Source organism: Anarhichas minor, unplaced genomic scaffold, assembly GCF_050575085.1.
Source record: "Anarhichas minor isolate MPS153535 unplaced genomic scaffold, ASM5057508v1 ptg000040l, whole genome shotgun sequence".
In the NCBI taxonomy this organism is placed as follows: Eukaryota; Metazoa; Chordata; class Actinopteri; order Perciformes; family Anarhichadidae; genus Anarhichas; species Anarhichas minor.
Window position 1 is genome coordinate 8513212 of NW_027466486.1, and position 18905 is coordinate 8532116.

General features: G+C 42.1%; 2 protein-coding genes across 2 annotated transcripts; one reads left to right on the forward strand and one right to left on the reverse strand.

Annotated features, from left to right (window-relative positions):
- The first annotated feature begins 280 nt into the window (after positions 1-280).
- On the forward strand, positions 281-4049 carry LOC142967966 (serine protease HTRA2, mitochondrial-like). The gene is made up of 8 exons (XM_076107636.1): positions 281-964; positions 1352-1556; positions 1656-1850; positions 2063-2095; positions 2347-2455; positions 2565-2634; positions 2734-2829; positions 3003-4049. Exons 1-8 carry the CDS (start codon positions 516-518, stop codon positions 3166-3168), a joined length of 1323 nt encoding a protein of 440 aa, XP_075963751.1. The 5' UTR covers positions 281-515; the 3' UTR covers positions 3169-4049.
- Positions 3457-16746, reverse strand: hif1aa (hypoxia inducible factor 1 subunit alpha a). The gene is made up of 15 exons (XM_076107635.1): positions 16493-16746; positions 8993-9183; positions 8487-8638; positions 8135-8219; positions 7345-7454; positions 7007-7209; positions 6730-6836; positions 6452-6599; positions 5950-6257; positions 5682-5863; positions 5471-5593; positions 5114-5361; positions 4933-5032; positions 4749-4839; positions 3457-4652 (listed from the first exon to the last, which is right to left on the reverse strand). The coding sequence occupies exons 1-15, from the start codon at positions 16522-16524 to the stop codon at positions 4483-4485; spliced, it is 2250 nt and encodes a 749-aa protein (XP_075963750.1). The 5' UTR covers positions 16525-16746; the 3' UTR covers positions 3457-4482.
- Positions 16747-18905: the final 2159 nt, after the last annotated feature.

Genomic DNA, 18905 nt, shown 5'->3' on the forward strand with positions numbered 1-18905 from the left:
TAAGTTAAAGAAATATCTGTTTTGTATTCAAATATTACCCCACAAACGATGAAAATAAACTCAACACGAACAAATGCAGTTGAACTTTCAAATACGTTGTACCCTCAATAGTTGTTTTACGTATTTTTATTAACCGTATTACTATTTATTATGAACCATTTTTACATTTTAATTTCTACATTTGTTTAATTTGTTTTATCCTGTGGAGGGCAGTAATACGACATGCAAAAAAACCGTAGAAGAAGAAAATGCGTACTGCGCATGCTCGCCTCAAAGTCACACTTCCGGGCTAAGGTTGTTGATTTCTAAGCTGTCGCTGTCTGTCTGTCAGGTGTCGATAACATTGGTATTCACAGGGAGTATTTGTGTGGTATTGATTTTATGTATATGAACATTGCGACTATTATATTTAATACAAAACGGACTGTTAGAACTGTAAATATAATTGGATATAAAGTGTTGTTTAGGTCAGCAGACTAAACACTCTTGAACTGGTGTGACTGAAGTGATGCAACATGGCAGCAACTCCTCTAAACAGGTGTTTTCTGTCAGCACTAAGGAGACGGTGTCAGAGCCGTGGACTTAACTTTTTGGCAGAGAGGACAGTCAGTCGGGTGTCCTCTGTTGAGACATGTAGCCACAGGAGAGCAGAATGGAGCACACGCCTGGACAGGGTACCCTCGATGGAGTGGGACAGAAACAATGGTAACAGCAGCTCCCCTCTGCTCACGTCACTGTCGGTGGGTTTGGGACTCTGTGGTGCGGCACTTCTCGTCAGTCAAAAAGATGAACAAGTGAAGGACGGAAGAGCCTCGATATCCGGGCGGTTTGTTGAACTCACTCTGCCATCAGCTCAGTGTGCTGCTCCATTTAAACCCGACAGCCCCCGGTACAAATACAACTTTATTGCAGATGTAGTCGAAAAGTCCACTTCAGCTGTTGTCTACATTGAAATCTTGGGGAGGTGAGTCTACTGAAAGGGTGCTTTATGGAATAGTTGCAAAATCAATTCATTTTTAGCATGTGTTGCACCAAATTCTCAGCTATGTTACCACTTTAAATGTTTGTTTTTATCATACTATATATAGCATAGCTTATTTTGATTAGTGTTACTCCCTCAGTATACATTGAAGTGACAGCAAACAAACTGTGTGACTCTATCTAAATCCTAATGTTTGTGAATACAGGAGTGTTCTCTAATAAAGCACATTACCCTGTTTACCTGGATCTTGTTGAAACGCCTGTTTGTCAATTGCTAAAATAACATTATAGTTTTCCTGTCTGTGCGGATTACTCTTAATACATTTTGCTTTCAGGGTGAATAAGATCAACTGCTTTTCCTGTTTTACAGACACCCATTTTCAGGAAGAGAAGTCCCCGTTTCAAATGGCTCTGGTTTCATCATTAGCAGCGACGGTCTCATTGTAACCAATGCTCATGTTGTGGCCAACAAGAGAGGCGTCCGAGTGAAGCTCACCAACGGAGAGATGTACAATGCCACTGTGCAGGATGTCGATCCAGTGGCAGACATTGCCACCATCAAAATCTCAGCGAGGGTGAGCGGCAATAATCTCCGCTAAAGGAACTGCACATTTATTTGTTTACATACGAGCTGTAAAGAAGTACTGTTGAACTGCTCTTTCTCTCCATCGCAGAATCCGCTACCCACGCTCACCCTGGGTCGGTCGTCTGATGTTCGACAAGGAGAGTTTGTGGTAGCCATGGGAAGCCCGTTCTCTTTACGGAATACAATCACGTCAGGAATCGTCAGCTCAGTACATAGAGGCAGTAAGGAGCTGGGCCTGTCCAACTCCAACATGGAGTACATCCAGACGGATGCAGCCATAGATGTGAGTATTAAAAGGATATATATGTACACAAAACCTTTGCAAAGAGGACACTAGTTGCTTTGACTTGAAGTTAGCCTGATGAACAGACAGCCACATACAGTACATGTTAGGAACAACAATGTATCAGGAAAACAAATCAGCTTGTGGAGAGGATTTACTGTGACTCAGAACGGTCTCATAATAACGGCACATGTAACCGATTTGTGTTGCAGTTTGGAAATTCTGGAGGTCCCCTGATTAACTTGGTGAGTCACAGGTCTGGTTTTCTTGTTGATTATCACATTCAAATGTCACCAAACCTGTTCTGACTGGTGTGTGATGCCTGACTGGACACAGGGCATATTCATTTTAGTTTAATTAATAGTGCACTTACAAGGAACCTTCATTTTTGTATTACAAAAAGTTGCATTAGTTTAATACTGCAAGAGTTTGACCTTACTGGACTTTGGCAGCCGGTTAACACGCTATCTGAATGTGTTGCTTCTCCTCTTATTAGGACGGTGAAGTCATTGGTATAAACACCATGAAGGTCACCTCAGGGATTTCTTTTGCTATTCCATCTGATCGCGTGACACTTTTTCTCGATCAAGCATCGAAAAAGAAGAGTAAGAATCAAAAGCTACACATCGCACCCTCTTTCTGTCGCCCATATTCTCTGTAGCATCCAACTTCTCACTCTTATAAAATAAATTGTTTTTGCGCATCTTCTTCAAGACTCTTGGTTCGGTGAATCAGAGACGAAGCGGCGGTACATTGGCGTAATGATGCTGACACTGACGTCGAGGTAAACGCTTCACAATCAGAGACCGCTGCAGTAAAACAAAGTGTCGTTACAGCAGGGCTGGCACCACTGTGGCTAAAACCAGATGTGTTTCCGCTTCAGCATCATTGCAGAGTTGAAGTTGAGGGACTCATCCTTCCCCGACGTGACACATGGCATCTTGATTCACAGGGTGATCTTGGGCTCACCGGCCAACAGGTAAGCAGATCTGGATGAGTGGAGGAGGATCCTTCTTGCTCTTGAAGTTTCAGTGTTGAAGTCTGTGCTTTTCCCCTTGTCGCATGAACATCTTTGATTTACAGCCGTAGGCAAGGATTTGAACTTGAATGGTATGTTGCTGCTAACCCACAGTACCGTCGTACTTGTTTCAGAGCTGGCATGCTACCAGGAGACGTCGTGGTGGAGATTAACGGAGTGAAGGTGAACACCTCAGAGGAGATCTATCAGGCCGTCCGCAGCGGCGACAAAATCACCATGGTTGTGCAGAGAGGACAAGAGTTGCTTCAACTACAAATGACTCCGGAGTGCACAGAGTGACACTCGCGTCATGTTAACCTGAGGGCCAGACGGTCACATGATTAGTTCATGCTTTAATGTAAGGTTCTGAGCTCCAGTATTTGATGACTTGTTAAATATGTGAACCTGTCAGCCCCTAAAGAAAAAGAATAGATGAACAGCCCGGTATTTATCCAGGTATTGAGTACAATAAATAAAATGTGTCTTCTACCTCCACAAAATCCTTCCTCTTAATTGGCAAAGTAGCAAAACTAGTCATGTACCATGTAATGAATTGTTTTTAAATTAATTGAACCTGAAACAATGTACTTTATTTAAAGCCATTTAATGTTGGACGGCATCAAGAAGCATGAGAGACTCAACAATGTGGCATGGATCAATGGTGTTTAGCTGACTACCAGTAAACTCAGCAAACAGGTTTGAGAACTCAATAGTGCTACAATATGAAAATATGAACATCCCACTAATTTTAAAATACTTTTTTAATTATGTCACTCACAGTAAAAACCCAAAACATGAATTGACTTCATGTTCAAGAAAAATGCCGATCCTCTATGATGAGAAGCAAACAAAAGAAGTGAAGCAGTTACTCTCAGATTTCATAGTAAGAGAAGTCAAAGCTGTGAAGCCACACAGAGTCATTTCCCTGGTATATGTACAGTAACACACACTTACAGTAAAGTAATAAAGTGACATGTACTGGACTGCTACATAATTAAATGCATCTACGTCAAAGACTGATTGCTGAGTGGAGGGAACATTCAAACCACCTAAGGTCTAAACAATATGTTCATACTTAACCTGGACTTAGGACATCTTGTTAGGTACAAGTACTACAACATACAAGTATGGGAGGAGAAATTAAATTGATAATATAAATCCCATTAAAACGACTTTAAAAAGGCTTAATATATATTGCTGGTAATATTTTTCTTTTTAAGAAAATATAAATTGTGCGACTGAAGCTTACAATACACTGCTGGCAGTAGACCCAGGTTCTGTGGTGACCTGCTGGAAAAGGGGCATCTGTCGAGGCGTTATGTGCCGAGAGATTCCCCGGAATAGAGAGGAAATAAAATAAAACAAAAAGACAATTGGACATCTCATGATGCCTGAATCCTTTGCACCAAAACCCAGATGCTGCTATGGTGTTTGCCACGGTGGAATGCTGCAGATATCACAAGGTGCACAAACAGCAGCCAGACTATAATCAAACTCATACAGTTACATAAATAAGGAGCAGTGGGGCGAGGTCAGGACTCTTGGAAAGGGAGTGACAATATGAGGGAGACATTGTAGTGTCCAGCAGTGAACAGGGACTCCTTTTATTTTTAGCTAGATTGTGTTGACGTGGTCCAGAGCGCACAGCAGCTCCTCTCCCTGCAGCAGGGACTGACGGCCCTGCAAGGGGGCATTGACCTCGCAGTCGTAGCGGGTGAGCTGTGGCAGCGTGAAAAGGGAACCGGTGCCCTCGGCCGTGCTTCCCAGCAGACGACTCGCCAAATCTAAGAACAAGATATTTCAGAGTTATGCTTCTGCTGGTGTTTAGTATCAAGGAGCAGTCTGATGTTTTTTTTATATCTCAGATCCAGTTTATTCACCTGAAGGCAGCAGAAATATGGTCCTGGTTGTTGCTGACTTTGAGGCCTTCAGCTTTTTGCCCTGCTCCACTTGTTCCTGGGGCAAAGTTTCCTGTGAAAATCATCAAATGCAGACACTCAAATTCTCCATTTGTAAACATAAAGTCAGATCTATGTAAACCATCGTTGGATGTTGGTGACTTACCTGTCCAATAATCTCTATTATGTCACCCAGCTTTCTTTTGCGCTGTGAATTCTGAGCTACCAGGGTCCTGAGCGAGACTTCTTTGTCCAGCTGTGGGGTCCTGTGGCACAGAAATAGTGATTAGCTAACCCAAAAAAAAGCCTTATAAAGCAATGAATATGGAGCTTTTGGAAGGCTTTACCTCTTAGCAACGATGGTGGCAGGATGAGGGGCGGTAAGTGGTGCCGGGGAAGCTGTGCGACTACCTGGTGCACTGAATGGGGAGCTGGGGTAGCTGTGAATGTCCTGTGTCATGTGGACTGGAGAACTCTGAAGGGACTGGACTGGTCCACAAGATAGAGACTCTTCTAGGGTCAGACTGCGCAGCTGGAAGTCATCATCCATGGGGATGTAGGGAGCCAACATCTCCAGATCCAAGTCTTCCATTGCCTTCAGGGGAGAAAAAAAAAAGTCTAATGAATAAGGATACAGAGATTCTTTTTCTGTGTTAGATCAACAATTAACCACAATGAACTCCAGTGTCTCCTGGCATTATTACCTGTGTGGTGAAGGGGGTCTTGGGCTCTGTATCAATGGCAAACAGCTTCTCCACCAGGTCTAGTTTGAAATCTGAGCTCATCTCCGAGTCCATGGGATAACAAAAGTCCAGCGAACTGTCGGCCTAAAGAGAAGTCAAAGGTCATTCCCTTCTCAGAACACATTAGTAAGTGGAGGAAATGCTGCAAAATGACAACAACTGACTGTCTGACCTCTGAGGAGCTGCTCGATGAGGTGCACCGGGCTGGAGCATAGCTCTTCGCTTTGTCATCCTCAGAGCTGGTGGTGGCGACACGGAGAGGCTCGCTAAGCGGCAGAGCCAGCTTGTCGCTGGTGGAGGGAAGCATTACATCATTGTATAGCGGGACCTCCTCCAGCAGCAGGATCTCTGAATCTGTACCGGAAGACAAAGGGAAGTAAGAATGGTTTCAAACTCTGATTTCTACTGTGGAGACGTTTAAGTGCTGTGAGGCCACAAACCAGGGCAGCTGAAGTCCAGGGAGATGATGGCGTCTCCAGCAGCCGGGGCCAGCAGTGTGAGGGCCTCTGGCTGTGCCTTCAGCTGGTCATACAGGCTCGCCAGAGGCTTGGCCTCTACTGCCTGAGTGAAGAGTTTGATCACATCCAGCTCTGGGCCCTTCTTCTCGTCCTTCAGCAGGGACTGAGACATGGCTGGCTGGCTGCTCTCAACCACATCCTTTTCTTCCTCCTGCTGCTGCTCCTCCTTCACTGGCTTCACATCCTCGATCTGCTCCAGGGACAATATCAGTTTCTCCTCCTGGATGCCACTGTAACAGCCGTGAGATTGACTTTACTGAGTATTTTTGCAATGGCTCTGAAAATACCACCACAAAAGAATAACAAAAAAAAACACGGTCTGTAATCTGTCTTCTGTACAAGCCAGATCTTCAGCCATCTCATTTTACACGAGAATAAAAACGTTACAATCTCTTCTGGAAATAATGAAGAGCCTTTATGGTACCTGAGCACAAAGTTGACACAGACAACACACTGTGGCTGGGAGTTCTTGTTGTTGTAGATGACAGTGGCTTGTGTTTCCACCCACACAAAGCCGCCTCTCTTGGCCAACATCCGGTACTGGCCTGTGCTCACTTGGCCCTTTGCAAACACTAAGAGCAGAGAGAAACACAAAGGAAATCAAGAACAGATAGATTTAGACATTTGGTTAAAGGTTTGGCAAAAATAACATCTGAAATGTGTTAAGTTTTAATTCAATGCACTCTTGTTCTTCATGCTTACAGTTGTGGTGAGTCTTGGTAAGATGGTCCGAGTCCAGAGCATGATAGTACTCATACACAGAACGATTCAACAGGTCTTCTGGATCATAACCCATGAGCTCAGTGATCCTGGTTTAAAAAAAGAAAAAAAGTCTCAATTCCTCTGCTGACATGCAGACGAGGCTTCTGTAGTACCTACAATGGACACTAGGTGGCTCTGTGTGACTGCTTAAGAGAGCTTTGGCAATAATAACAGTAAAAGCACAGGCTCCATGTCAAGCTTCTTAATATTCACTCACCTTTCGTCACAATATGTGAACTTCATGTCCATTGTGTGGCGGCTGAGAAAAGTCTTGGTGTCAAGAGGGACCTCAATGTTGGAGGGATGTTGGATGGGGTCGCAGACCAAAACCAGGTAGGGGACAGGTGGCTCCTGGTGCCCGTTGGGAGTCTCCTCGGTGTGGGTGGCATATACACGGACATGACCGGAGCAGTGGAGCACCTACAAACAACAGGCCGGTCATAACATTTCGATTAGAATTTCCAGACCCCCCAAGGAGAGTGAAATGTTTCTGAAGCAGCAGACACATAATTAAAATGACTCATGTAAATCCTGCCTGACTCCACCACCGCCTACCTTCCATGTAGCTGATTTGACGTTGACCGTGCGGCCCCTGCTGGTGAGAGTGCATTTCATTCGGAGGAAGAAGCTGCGCTCGGTGTTTGGTTCCTTGGCCTTTTTGGAGCCTGAAATCACAAATGGGAAGAGAGGTTGACTGCCTCCATTTTATCTTGTCATTCAGAGTTCACATTTGCATTTTGAGGATACAGGAGACTATAGAGCACTGTGGTCATTTGACAGCAAGCTAAATAAAGGAAGTGGAGCGACCGGCCGTTGTAGCTGAAATATCTCTGCATGTAAACTGACTGAAATGCATGGCATGCACTGATAACTAATTATGTTATGAAGTTACAAACATAATTCAAAAGGGAAGAACCGGGGCGTTTTAGCCTAATTCATTTCACATAAAAGTTCTAGTGAGAACCTTAAATTAACTCACTGGGAATTATACAATAACAACAAATTCAATCCACTGACACAAAGCAAAGCTCAATTGTGTTGTGCAAGCAAAATAGGAAATGTGCCTTCTGTGCTTTGTGAAAGGTCACTTAATTCCAACACTAGCCAATTCTAATCACTTTGACCTCTGGACTGAAGAGGGAAACAATAACCCGTTCTGACAGCCTGCTGCTTTGAATTTGCCAAAAAAAGAGTGAAAGTGCTATTGGAGCACGGTCAGACCTGACAGAGTGCTTGTGTGTGCGTGTGTGTGTGTGTGTGTGCGTGTGCGTGTGTGTGTGTGTGTGTCCAATTCTGTCAATTAGTGAAGTCACATAATTTGTCCCGACTCGCTGTTGTCCCTCACCTGTTTTGTGGACCAGCATCTCCCTCAGCTCTTCCTGGTCACAGGGATGTATATAGTCAAACACACTGTGTCCACACAGGTCAAACTGCATCAGAGGGAGGGAGAAAAGAGTGAAGGTCCTGTTACCATATACATGTACATGCAGCAGTTTATAGTTGTTCATGGTGGACATTGTGTGGCAATTTCTATAGTTTTTCCATTAAAAGGCCTAATGTGTATGTGGCTGTTTATTGAGCAGTATCTGTAAAAACCTAAGATCAACCACATTTAATTTTCTGTTTCTGACTCCTGCTATGCTATTTTCCACAGGGTCTCTTTAACGTTTACACACAACAGGTCGACTCAGACCAACCTGTTCCAGCCCGAGGCACTTGTTGACATTCTCGGTTAGATAGATCATGTCTCCATCATCCGACAGGACCAAAAGAAAGCCCTCCAGAGCCTTTAGGTAGGAGCTGTTTAGCTGTGATTCAAGCTCGGTTTCCTCCTCGGTGATTGGCTCATCTGGAGGAGATAACATGGAGGAGAGGAGAGGAGAGAGGAGAGAGAGGTAAAGGAAGGTTGGAAAAGACAAAAAAAAGAGGAAATTGAGATGAAAAGATGTTTAGGGTGTCATTTCTTTCTGCCAAAAGAGCCTTTACATTATTTTTATTGTAGCTTATCACAGTCAAAAAAACAAACTGAAAATGTATCTGCCACCTTTATCAAAACAATCCATTCTCAAGATGCCTCTAAGATAATAATGGAAATGGCTGCAAAATGTAATCATCACATGGAGACCAAAAATAACAAAAATAATACACACTATGCCCCAAGATAAATAGTTCAGCGACAGGTATAACAGCTATAGACACTGACCAGTGCTGAGAAGTTTCCTCATGCGCAGGTAGCTGATAATGAGCCTCATTATCGAGGCTTTGTCCAGGCTGGAGCTGACGCTGTGGGGCAGGGGCAGCTCCTGTGCCAGCTCGTAGAACACCTCCGACTCCTTCCCACGCCGGCTTCGCGCCGCATCCCTCGACTTCTCCTTCCTGCGGTCCGAGCTCACCCTGCAGGAGACAGGTGGAGGGTCAGCCAAATCCTGGCCACCAACTGGTTCAATACACAGAGCTGACATCTCCCCAACCCTTTTCCCGACTGAGAGTGTCTGGTCAGCTAACCGTCCTGTGACTGGGGAGGCTGCAGCAGCTGGAGCCCAAAACAAGCAAGTTCACAGCCAAGCTTCTGTCTGGACCCCGGTCAGACTCATTTACATAGATGGCTATCTGCAACCGTCTTATTGGCTGTTGACCAAACAAAATGGAGTCCGCCCACTCAGAGTGATTGGCTGGGAGGCAGGGCATGGAGTCTCCTGTCTGCACAGCCAAGCTACAAGCAACACCAATCATCCTGACATCCTGGCTGAACGGATCTTCAGGAGAGAGAATAACGCACTAACTCAGAGATCTCTCTCTCTCACACACACACACACACACACACACACACACACACACACACACACACACACACACACACACACACACACACACACACACACACACACACACACACACACACACACACACACACACACACACACACACACACACACACACACACACACACACACAATACCAGGACAAACAAACGGTCTTATTTTCCATTAGCATGCCTCATAACTTCTTACCGCTTGTGCTAACCCCATATTAGATCAAGCATTTATCCAAAGTCTAATGGACCCTCAACACACTGTAAACAAGTTCTTAAGACATGGCAGTATATTAAAATGAGAAGAACAGCAGACTTTAAAAGGACACAATTCACTTATTCCCTTTATTTTACTGATGTGTCTAACAATGGAACAACCGTGGCTTTTAAGCCAAGCACTGCTTTGAGTTTTTATTTGTATTGATGAGCACGTGGGCAGCTCTCATGACGTGACCACCAAAATAAATAGACTCTAAATGTGCAACATAATTACAATAGTCAACCTGACTGACTTTCTACCATTATCCCCTCTCACAACCACGACCCCATAACCTCCAAAGCATTTAGATGACACTGAGGCAGCATCACCACGACAGAGATGGCAGTTTAAAAGCCCGTGGCTTTTGAAATGTACACCTAATTGAAATTGATCTGTGATGTACTTACAGCATTGACCGAGGACATGTTATTTAAAGGCACTCTAACAAGAAAATGGACCGGCTGACTGAAATCACACTCCTGCATATCAGATCATCTGGCAGGGCTGCAGACAGAGCTTTCATCGGGTAAAGAAGGGAATGCTTTTGGATCAAAACTTTACATCAAATACGGAAAAATAAAAACCTCCTCTGGGTAAAAAGTCGGAGCGTGACCTTTATCTCGTAGGCAGCGTCAACAACCGAAACCTAAACCTGAGAAAAACACCTGTGAGTCTGTAAACACATGGGGATGTTTGTGTGCAAACAGTTGTACATAGTTGCACAAATGCACTCGGAGCTGGGTGTTCAACTGCAGAAAAAAAAACACAAAAACGAAGTAGAAACCACTTTTCAAACCTATGAAATTCTTTTTAACCAACCAACCCAACCCATCTTTAATCATGGCTCAACCACAATTCTACTGGATACCTTTCCATCCTCATGTAATTCCCATTTGATGACAAATGCCCGCGGAGACAAATGATCGTCACTGAGGTTCTTGGTGGAGCATAAAACAAGAATCTTCCGCCTCTCAAGGATTAGTGAGTCCGTGTGTACTGGAAGATAAACATGTTTCAACCCAGACTGCAATTACAGCTACAACTGTATACAGTCACCCACATGTTTGCACAGTTCATGTAAGTTCATGTATCGTGAAATAAACTCCACACACATTTATAAACTGTGGTCCCCCTGGAGGCCAGATGATGTATTAGTACAGGCCTGTAGACAAATTGATTCCTCTGTAGTGGCTGCTTCCATATTGTATCACACAACTTTATGCAAATGCTACTCAAATTAATTTCAGCTGTAATACAGCTCCACTGAATAGAGGGAGTCCTGCATTCAACACGACAAACTGTTCAGTGTCTGCGCCACTGTGTATTACCACAATAACAGAGAATGTTAGTAAGTAAAGTCCGTTGTACTTATTCAAACATACAGAGCACAAAAGACTGCAGATTGTGTTGAAAGCATAAATCGGTTCACAGGATCCAATATTAAAGAATCCTTTTCAGTATTGTGATACTTCATTATAAAGACGTTTTCAACTACGGGGGAGAAGAAAACTGCTAAAAGGTATTATACATGAAACATGCAATGAAATGAAACGGTTCCCTTGATGTTAAAACAAAGTCACCGTTACGTAACACTATTAATGCACATGGTCATGAATGCCCAGCAGCCCTCTGCTTGATATGCCTCACTGGATACACAATCACATGTCCAGCCCCGCTTTAATTACACTCGTGTTGTTTTCTGTTAAGAAATATGCTATTATGTAAACAACATCTATTTAAGTTGTTAACAGATGTGAGCGAGTGGATTAGAGCTTATTGGGAAAACACGGCATAAAAAGAAAAGTGAGCCTCGCCAATGCTACCAGAGTTGTGTATGCTGTTACTACGGGCTGACCTATTTTGCTAGAGAAATGTTCTCACGGTCTGTCAATCCTTTGTAGTGCCATAATAAACATTGTCTTATCCATTATATAATCCAACACAACTAAAACCTCGACCCAATATGAAAAGCAAAGCAACACTGAAAGTAAAACCTTTACTCACAAATGAACCCGTGCCATGATATCAATATACTTAGTGTGTGACATTTCTGGGAACAGCATAGTAGTGGTCTCCCCTAAATTCTCAAGTATTTTGCTATTACCGTAGTACCAACATCTTTAAATAAAGTAGTCTATGAAGCCTTAAAAAGGAAAATAAAAAGCTAGCATACGGGGTAGTAACAGGTGTTAAAGTCGTTATTACTGCTGTGCAGAGAGTTACTGGAGTTTGACCCATTTTAAACTACAACAGACTCCTGGTGTAAATTTGAAGCTAAATCAGTTTTTTGTTAGTCCTCGTACACAATATAACCGTTAATAAATAAGTTCACAGTACTCAATAATATGAATTATTATTGACTACTTTCAAAAGGGACTCTTGCCTATCAAGAGGTCTGGTCCTGGCAAACATACTCAAACATTACTCACATCATTTCATTCACCAAGCTAACATAAATCAAAGTACTAAATCAAATTCCATAAATCAAAGTCAACTACAACCGATTAGATTTGTCCCACGTACATCCACCAAGTGCAACATACACAATTCATTCTTCACAAAAAAACACGGTCCATTGGAGAGTCTAGTCTGACTCGGCCAACAGGGATCGTACAGCCTCCGACTGATCAAGTATTTGACTTCAACTTTCCACGTTTTATCATTTACGAAGCCTCATCTCTGACGTGTGTTCAATGGAAAAGGGATATTTGGGAACGTTAAAAATACTGCCTTGGAGAAACCGACCTATGCTTTGCATGACAATATGATCTATTAAAATAGCAGACACTCATAAATGTTTGATTCTTTTACATTTTACTACTAATGCAATTTTGCAGGGACAGGATTTACTTTGACGAGGGAAAGAGAGGGTCCTGGGAGACGGGTCGAAAGTCAAAGTTTCAGAACATTTAACATTGACGCTGCTGACCTGCTTTGGCCTTCCAACCCATGACCAATTAGATAACAGTTTACCAAAAAGATATAGCGCTATAGTGTCTCAGTGCTTTCAAAATACATGAGTTTAATTTAAATATGGCTATTCTTCAGCATCACTTAAAGTTATTTGTGACGATTTGGCATCATAATGTAGTTCATAGTTATCATTATTTATAGTTATTATTATTTATAGTTATTATTATTTGTTGACAGACAGTGGCATCATCCGTGAGCCCAAAACTAAAAAAAGAAACATAAATCCCCATATGAATCCAGATTTAGGTCAATTAATCCAAGGCAATATCAAATAAAATACTGAAATGTTATTTGGGCACATTGTGGACACTAACCTTTGTAGTAGTAACGTACATAGTTAAATTGTACAACCTAATGAGCACAGTGGCAGATATATTCAACGATAAATTATAAATGTGCAGTCTGTTGAAGAAATGACGCGTCGAGGTATTGTTTTCAAACTTGCTTCCTTTCATTGTTTTTAAACACTTTGTCAAAGCCACTGTCAGCATGGCTGTGTTTAAATAAAGACAGTGAACAAAAGATGCGTCCTTACACAGATACATGTGGCATTAAACATCTTATTGCAATTTTTCAGACCTCACAATTAAAGTTCAGGAAGTTTCAACTGCTTGTTTTCCTTTATATAGCTCACTGGCAAAAACCTCTCCACATTTTTAAACACAGCAACATGCTAGCTCGATTAACTTTAATGACCATCCAAAGAAAGCAGAGATTTATCAGTTTGTTATTATTATTTATTTACTTTTTAAAGCCTTCAGTGCACATTTTCTTATGTCTGTCTTTAGTCACAAGATGTGCAAACACAACCAACGACACACCAATTCCTTTTCAAGTTCTAACTAGCCTAAACAAGAACTCCAACAATAAACCGCAGGGCAATTTACAAATTGGCAGGTAGTGAATCGCAAAACACATTTGGCTCCTCCTATTGACGTCACGCTCCGGTGATTAAGAGATGAGACTGATATCATGCCACAGAGGCACCTCACAGACACCAGCTTGAACTGCATCAAACCGACCACGACTCTTGGTTTCTACTAAGATAAAAACAAATAACACAAAGCTATTTATTGAGACTAAACCAGTTATTGAACCTATCTTAGGCCTATACCAAGTGAGCCCACCGGACAATGGGATGCAGTCTATGACAACACATCCCCACCAAACTGAATTTAAGGACGATAACTACAGGCAAACTATTTAACTGTTCAGTCTATAAATAAGACACATTAACACAGGGGTCACTAATAGGTGGACAGCGGTCCGGTTCCGGGCCCGGACCCAAACGTCGTCGTATTCCGGACCTGGACTTGTAACCGGATCGATAATTGAAAATGATTTACTTTTATTTTAACCGGCGCAGCTTTTCCAGCCTTTACGGCACTCATTCAGCAGTCCAAAAAACACACCGACCAATTACATGCGTTGTAAATCGTAAATACTACTCAGCCAATCAAATATGTGTATTCTGATAAGCGTCGCAACTCCAGTGACATGTACACACACACACCCCCACACACACACAGGAGAGAGACCCAACAGTTATTTCACATTGGGTTCGCCAAGAAGAGAAGTGTGGACAGCAGGCCTTAAACAGGAATGGACAGACTTATATCTTCATTCTTCCGAAGGGCAGTTCAAAACCAGTACGACCAGTATATTCAGAGACCTGTGACAGTTATTGAAAGCGGCAATGTGAAGCGCCACCACGAGACAAAGCACACATCTTTTGACCAAACCAATCCACTCGCATCCGAAATGAAGGCACACAAAATAAACAATCTAAGAGCCCAATATGATCAGAATCCTAACACAGTAATTCACTGTCCAACACTGATGTTAACAGAGAGAAATAGAGCTGAAACAAGTAGTTTCAACAGATAAAGTCCCTGCACACAGATTTCTCTTTTTAGAAGATGAGAAAAATATGGACATCGTGGCTTTTTTGATTGACTAAATCATAAGTCACAGCACAAGTTAGACATTATTTTGATGAACCTTTGTATGAGGAAATTCTCTCTAACTGGACCTCGCTGAATTTTAATTGAATACCCCGGTAGTAACACATGCCACGTAAGTTTGGTACAAGTGCATAACACCAACAGGTGTAACAAGATCTTAACAACAGCTCAGTAGGACTTAAGTATGTGGAATGAAACTTAAGCTCTGTTGAACAACTAGCAGCCATGTTGAGTTTACACTATTTTCAAAGACACCATTACCAACTGTTGAAACACAAGGTCATTTTAGGAGGACCCTTTAATTCCATTTTAACCTAACTTTACCAAGAGATTGTACAGGAAACCTAGGTGCAAAGCGCATCCTCCTCTATGACCATTTCTTAAATAAGACAACACTCTTTGAAGTTTTCTTGTGTTGTCCTCTGTGGAAGAATTTCATTCCTGCTATTCCACCCCCTCATCCCCGTGTTCCCTGCCCACTATAAAGACTCTGCTCTATTACATGCAATCATTTTTTTTCAGGACTGTCTATATTTTTAGATGACTTTTCGGTCTTGCACCTGCCGTTTCTATTGGAACCACCTTTCCCTCCATCTGGATCTGTACAGTAAGTGGAACCAGGACGGATATGTTGCAAAAATCAAGCTTTCTTCAGCACAAGTCCACATATTTAGTGTGTCGGTCAATGATAGAAAGGCCCTCAGTAATCTGCTGAAAGCACAGCAAAGTGTTAATGATCCTATTCTAAAGTCAATACTAACTAATTATTACTATGTTATTAACAAAAGCATGTCAAGAAAAACCACGAAGGTCAACATTACACTTAATAATGCAGACTCATTATATGTAATACATCATTTCAAAGTGTTGGATGTCCGAATGAGGATTGATAGCCCAACTGCAGACAGACTCAGCAGCTAAATATTTGGGCTTTTTGCTGATGATTACAGGTGGTGAGAACAATTTAGTGGAATTAAAAGTAGTGTTAAATCCGACTATTACTAAACAACTTTTCCACGTACACTTACATGGTAACTTGTAATAAATTATAATAACTTCTCTAATTAAACTTTACCATGAACTTCTTCCAGGCCAAAAAAACAAATAAAAGAAAAATTCAAACCAACGCCAACTTCACTCAACCCTAAATATTTCATCAGCAACCGCACGCCACTGTCACGTGACTAGCGCGGGCAGCTTCTCAACGATGAACACTATCATGGTTGGCACATTACACACAAACAGTATGTCACTAATTACACAGCAGTTAGTTTACTATAAAGTGGATTTAAAGCTAACACATGTGTCAGACTAAGTAAACGTAACGCTAGGTATTACATTTAGGAGATCTCAACAGATCAAAAACAAACCGGTAGTAACGATAGCTGTTCAAGATCTATTTAGTTTCAAAGCAGATTTTATCAAAATAAACACCTGCAGCTTGGTATGTCAACAGGTCAACGTCAACAGCTCTGAGGAAGCTAGCTAGCAGCTTGCTAACGATAATAGCGTCGTTAGCAGACGCATTGTGTCGAACAAACAGACAAAACTATCAGTAAACGTTGAAATAAAGCACATAATGTCACATCACGAGTAGCAGTCAAACCCCAATCGAAGACCAAAGTTGTTATGTTAGCTCTTAAACGACAGTACAGCTTGCTGCGTGGCATTGCCCGACGTTAGCATTTCCGTTACCTTTTCTTTTCTGGTACAGTTCCTGTGTCCATGTCAGGACGAAAGGACCGGAGTTGAGTCTCTCTCTCGGTATCAAGCTGTGTCCGCGCCCGTCGAGAAATTTACCAAAAATCCCGCGATTATTCACTGGTGTGAGTCCGTAAAATCCTCAAACGCTTTGAGTTCTCACTGTTTAAATGTGTTTTCATCCGCTAAACACCATCACATTCGCCTCCTCTTCTCCAGAGACAGTGCCACGCTGGTGAGAGACACCGTACAGACACTCCTCCTGGCTCCGCGGGGACGCGCAGTCACATGCCCTCTCCATCGAGGACGCGCACAGAAAGCCTGGTGAAGCCAGAGGAAACAAAGCGTGAACTGTAAATGTCGACTACACTCGGCATACAGTGTTTGATTCAACTGTCCGTCTATGACACCAACATAGACCTTACAGGGCTATACGGAGTAAAGTGCTGTTTATGTCTCTTTTGGTTTTAATACTCCTGTCATGTTCCTTCAGATTTGTAGTTGTAGGGTGTTTTGATATTAAAAGCCTTTTGTTAAGTGTCCCAGGATAAACGCTGCTGTGCTTTTACTTAGTACTCTTCAAATGGCAAATTTAAACTGTTTTTTAACCAAAAATGCATAACATGAAACACTATCCTCGTCTTTGCCTCCCCCCCTGTGCCCCATCCACCAAACGGACCCTGCACTGTCCCCCTCCAGTTCCCACATTGTCCAAATTAGTTTTTTTCAAGAATTTCAAACTTAAGGGTTAATCCTTTTTCAAAAGTTAAAGTGTATTGTTGTGACTTTAATTAGTTGCTTACTTGCTTGTATGTTTTAGACATATTTTCTCTTCGCATTTCAGCATTACCCAGATGTGTGCATTTGAGGGGTTTCAACTAGAATCCACATCACACTCACTGGCTTGGTGATGGTTTTGGTTATTCTCCTGAAGTGGTTTGGAGATTTCTTTCCTGTCAGGCTCCTCATCCCATACCACTGTTTGGCAACTATTCACATCAACTGTGATACAGCTTTGGGAAAGTAAAATATTAGGAAATTGATTTCCCAACCCAAGTTCACTCCTCATTAGATGTCCTCTTTGTTATATTGCCAAACAGTTTTTGTCCTCTTACTACGCACATATTGCTAGTTACATCTAGAAAGTGACGCATTTAAGCAAAGCTTCGCCAGACTGTTGGCTGGGTGGCACAACACGTCAGTTTGTGTGTCAGAGCAGCAGACTTTGGCTTGAGAACAAACAAACACATGACCAGAAAAGCCATGAGTAGCTTTGCTATACCTTGTGAATTTATTTTTTAGGCCAATAAACCAGGGTGTGACTAAGAAAATCAGTGGAAAATTATATAAGGATTCATATGGGTCTTACACTACGCTAGTAGCAGCGCTTCAGCAGCAATGACTGAGCCTGTTTTCAATCCTGAGTGTTACAGATTACTCAGTTGCATCAAATAATGTTTATGTATTTAGTCATTTAGTTTAACTTGACGATAGTCTGGAAGTTGTCTACGATGCTAGCCACACCTCTTTCTATTCTTTTGGTCACTTCAGAAAGGTGTTATATTCCAAGCTCTGCCAGTTATCTCTGCAATAGCAAATGGTGTGAGATTATTTTTGTAACACATTTATAGTGAGCAAACTTATGAAAAGCTAGTTTATTATTGTCGCAAAAACTTTTCTTATGTCTTGGGAGTTCAGTGAAAATACACTGATGGGACTCTGTGCTGTGAAACAACATTAATATAATAATTTTAAAGAGAAATGTTGAGATGTACAAGAAAGATTGCATTGTTATTGTAACAATGGTCATCATCTGATTGGATTCTGGGACTTTGTGCAGATGCACAAAAAGCCCAACAAGTAGGAAACATTAAGATTTCTACAGAGAATCACTTAGGTGATGTCTGTGTAGTTTTATTTCTTCTTCTGCTACTTTCGGGGCATCAATCCTACAGGCAGGACAGCAGAGTCAAACAGTGATTCAATCAAGCAGTGAAGAGGCACTGCTGGCAGCCATCAGTCAGTCTCAGTAATATAAGCTGAGACAAGGCTCCTCCATCTTTCCTCTCATTCAGACATTACCTGAGGAAAGCTGCCAAACGGGGTCCCGTTAATGGGTAAACAAACACTCGTCATTTAATCCAATGTCCCATTCTTTGTATAGAGCTCACCGCCCATGTTTGTTAAGGAACGCTTTAAGTAGATAAGTTGGATGCTATTAAATCCCTGAGATCAATGCACTTTTTAAAAGTTAGGTGTTTTAAAGTTAAAATGCTGTTCAACAGGATTTGTTCGGAAAGTTCAGTTGCATTATTAGAAACCATTTTTTTATTTGTTTTTGTAAATAAACATTGCTTTGCATTAGCTCTTGTTTTGTGCTGTAAAAGCATAGCAGCACTGCTTCCAG

Bases quoted from the DNA above. Each gene is read 5' to 3' on its own strand.
- LOC142967966 (XM_076107636.1), top strand. From the start codon at position 516: ATGGCAGCAACTCCTCTAAACAGGTGTTTTCTGTCAGCACTAAGGAGA. The intron at 965-1,351 runs GTGAGTCTACTG...CCTGTTTTACAG, and splicing joins TACATTGAAATCTTGGGGAG to ACACCCATTTTCAGGAAGAG. The intron at 2,830-3,002 runs GTAAGCAGATCT...TACTTGTTTCAG, and splicing joins TTGGGCTCACCGGCCAACAG to AGCTGGCATGCTACCAGGAG.
- hif1aa (XM_076107635.1), bottom strand. From the start codon at position 16,524: ATGGACACAGGAACTGTACCAGAAAAGAAAAG. The intron at 8,220-8,486 runs GTTGGTCTGAGT...CCTCTGATGCAG, and splicing joins AGTGCCTCGGGCTGGAACAG to TTTGACCTGTGTGGACACAG. The intron at 6,837-7,006 runs GTGAGTGAATAT...TTTTTAAACCAG, and splicing joins TTCACATATTGTGACGAAAG to GATCACTGAGCTCATGGGTT.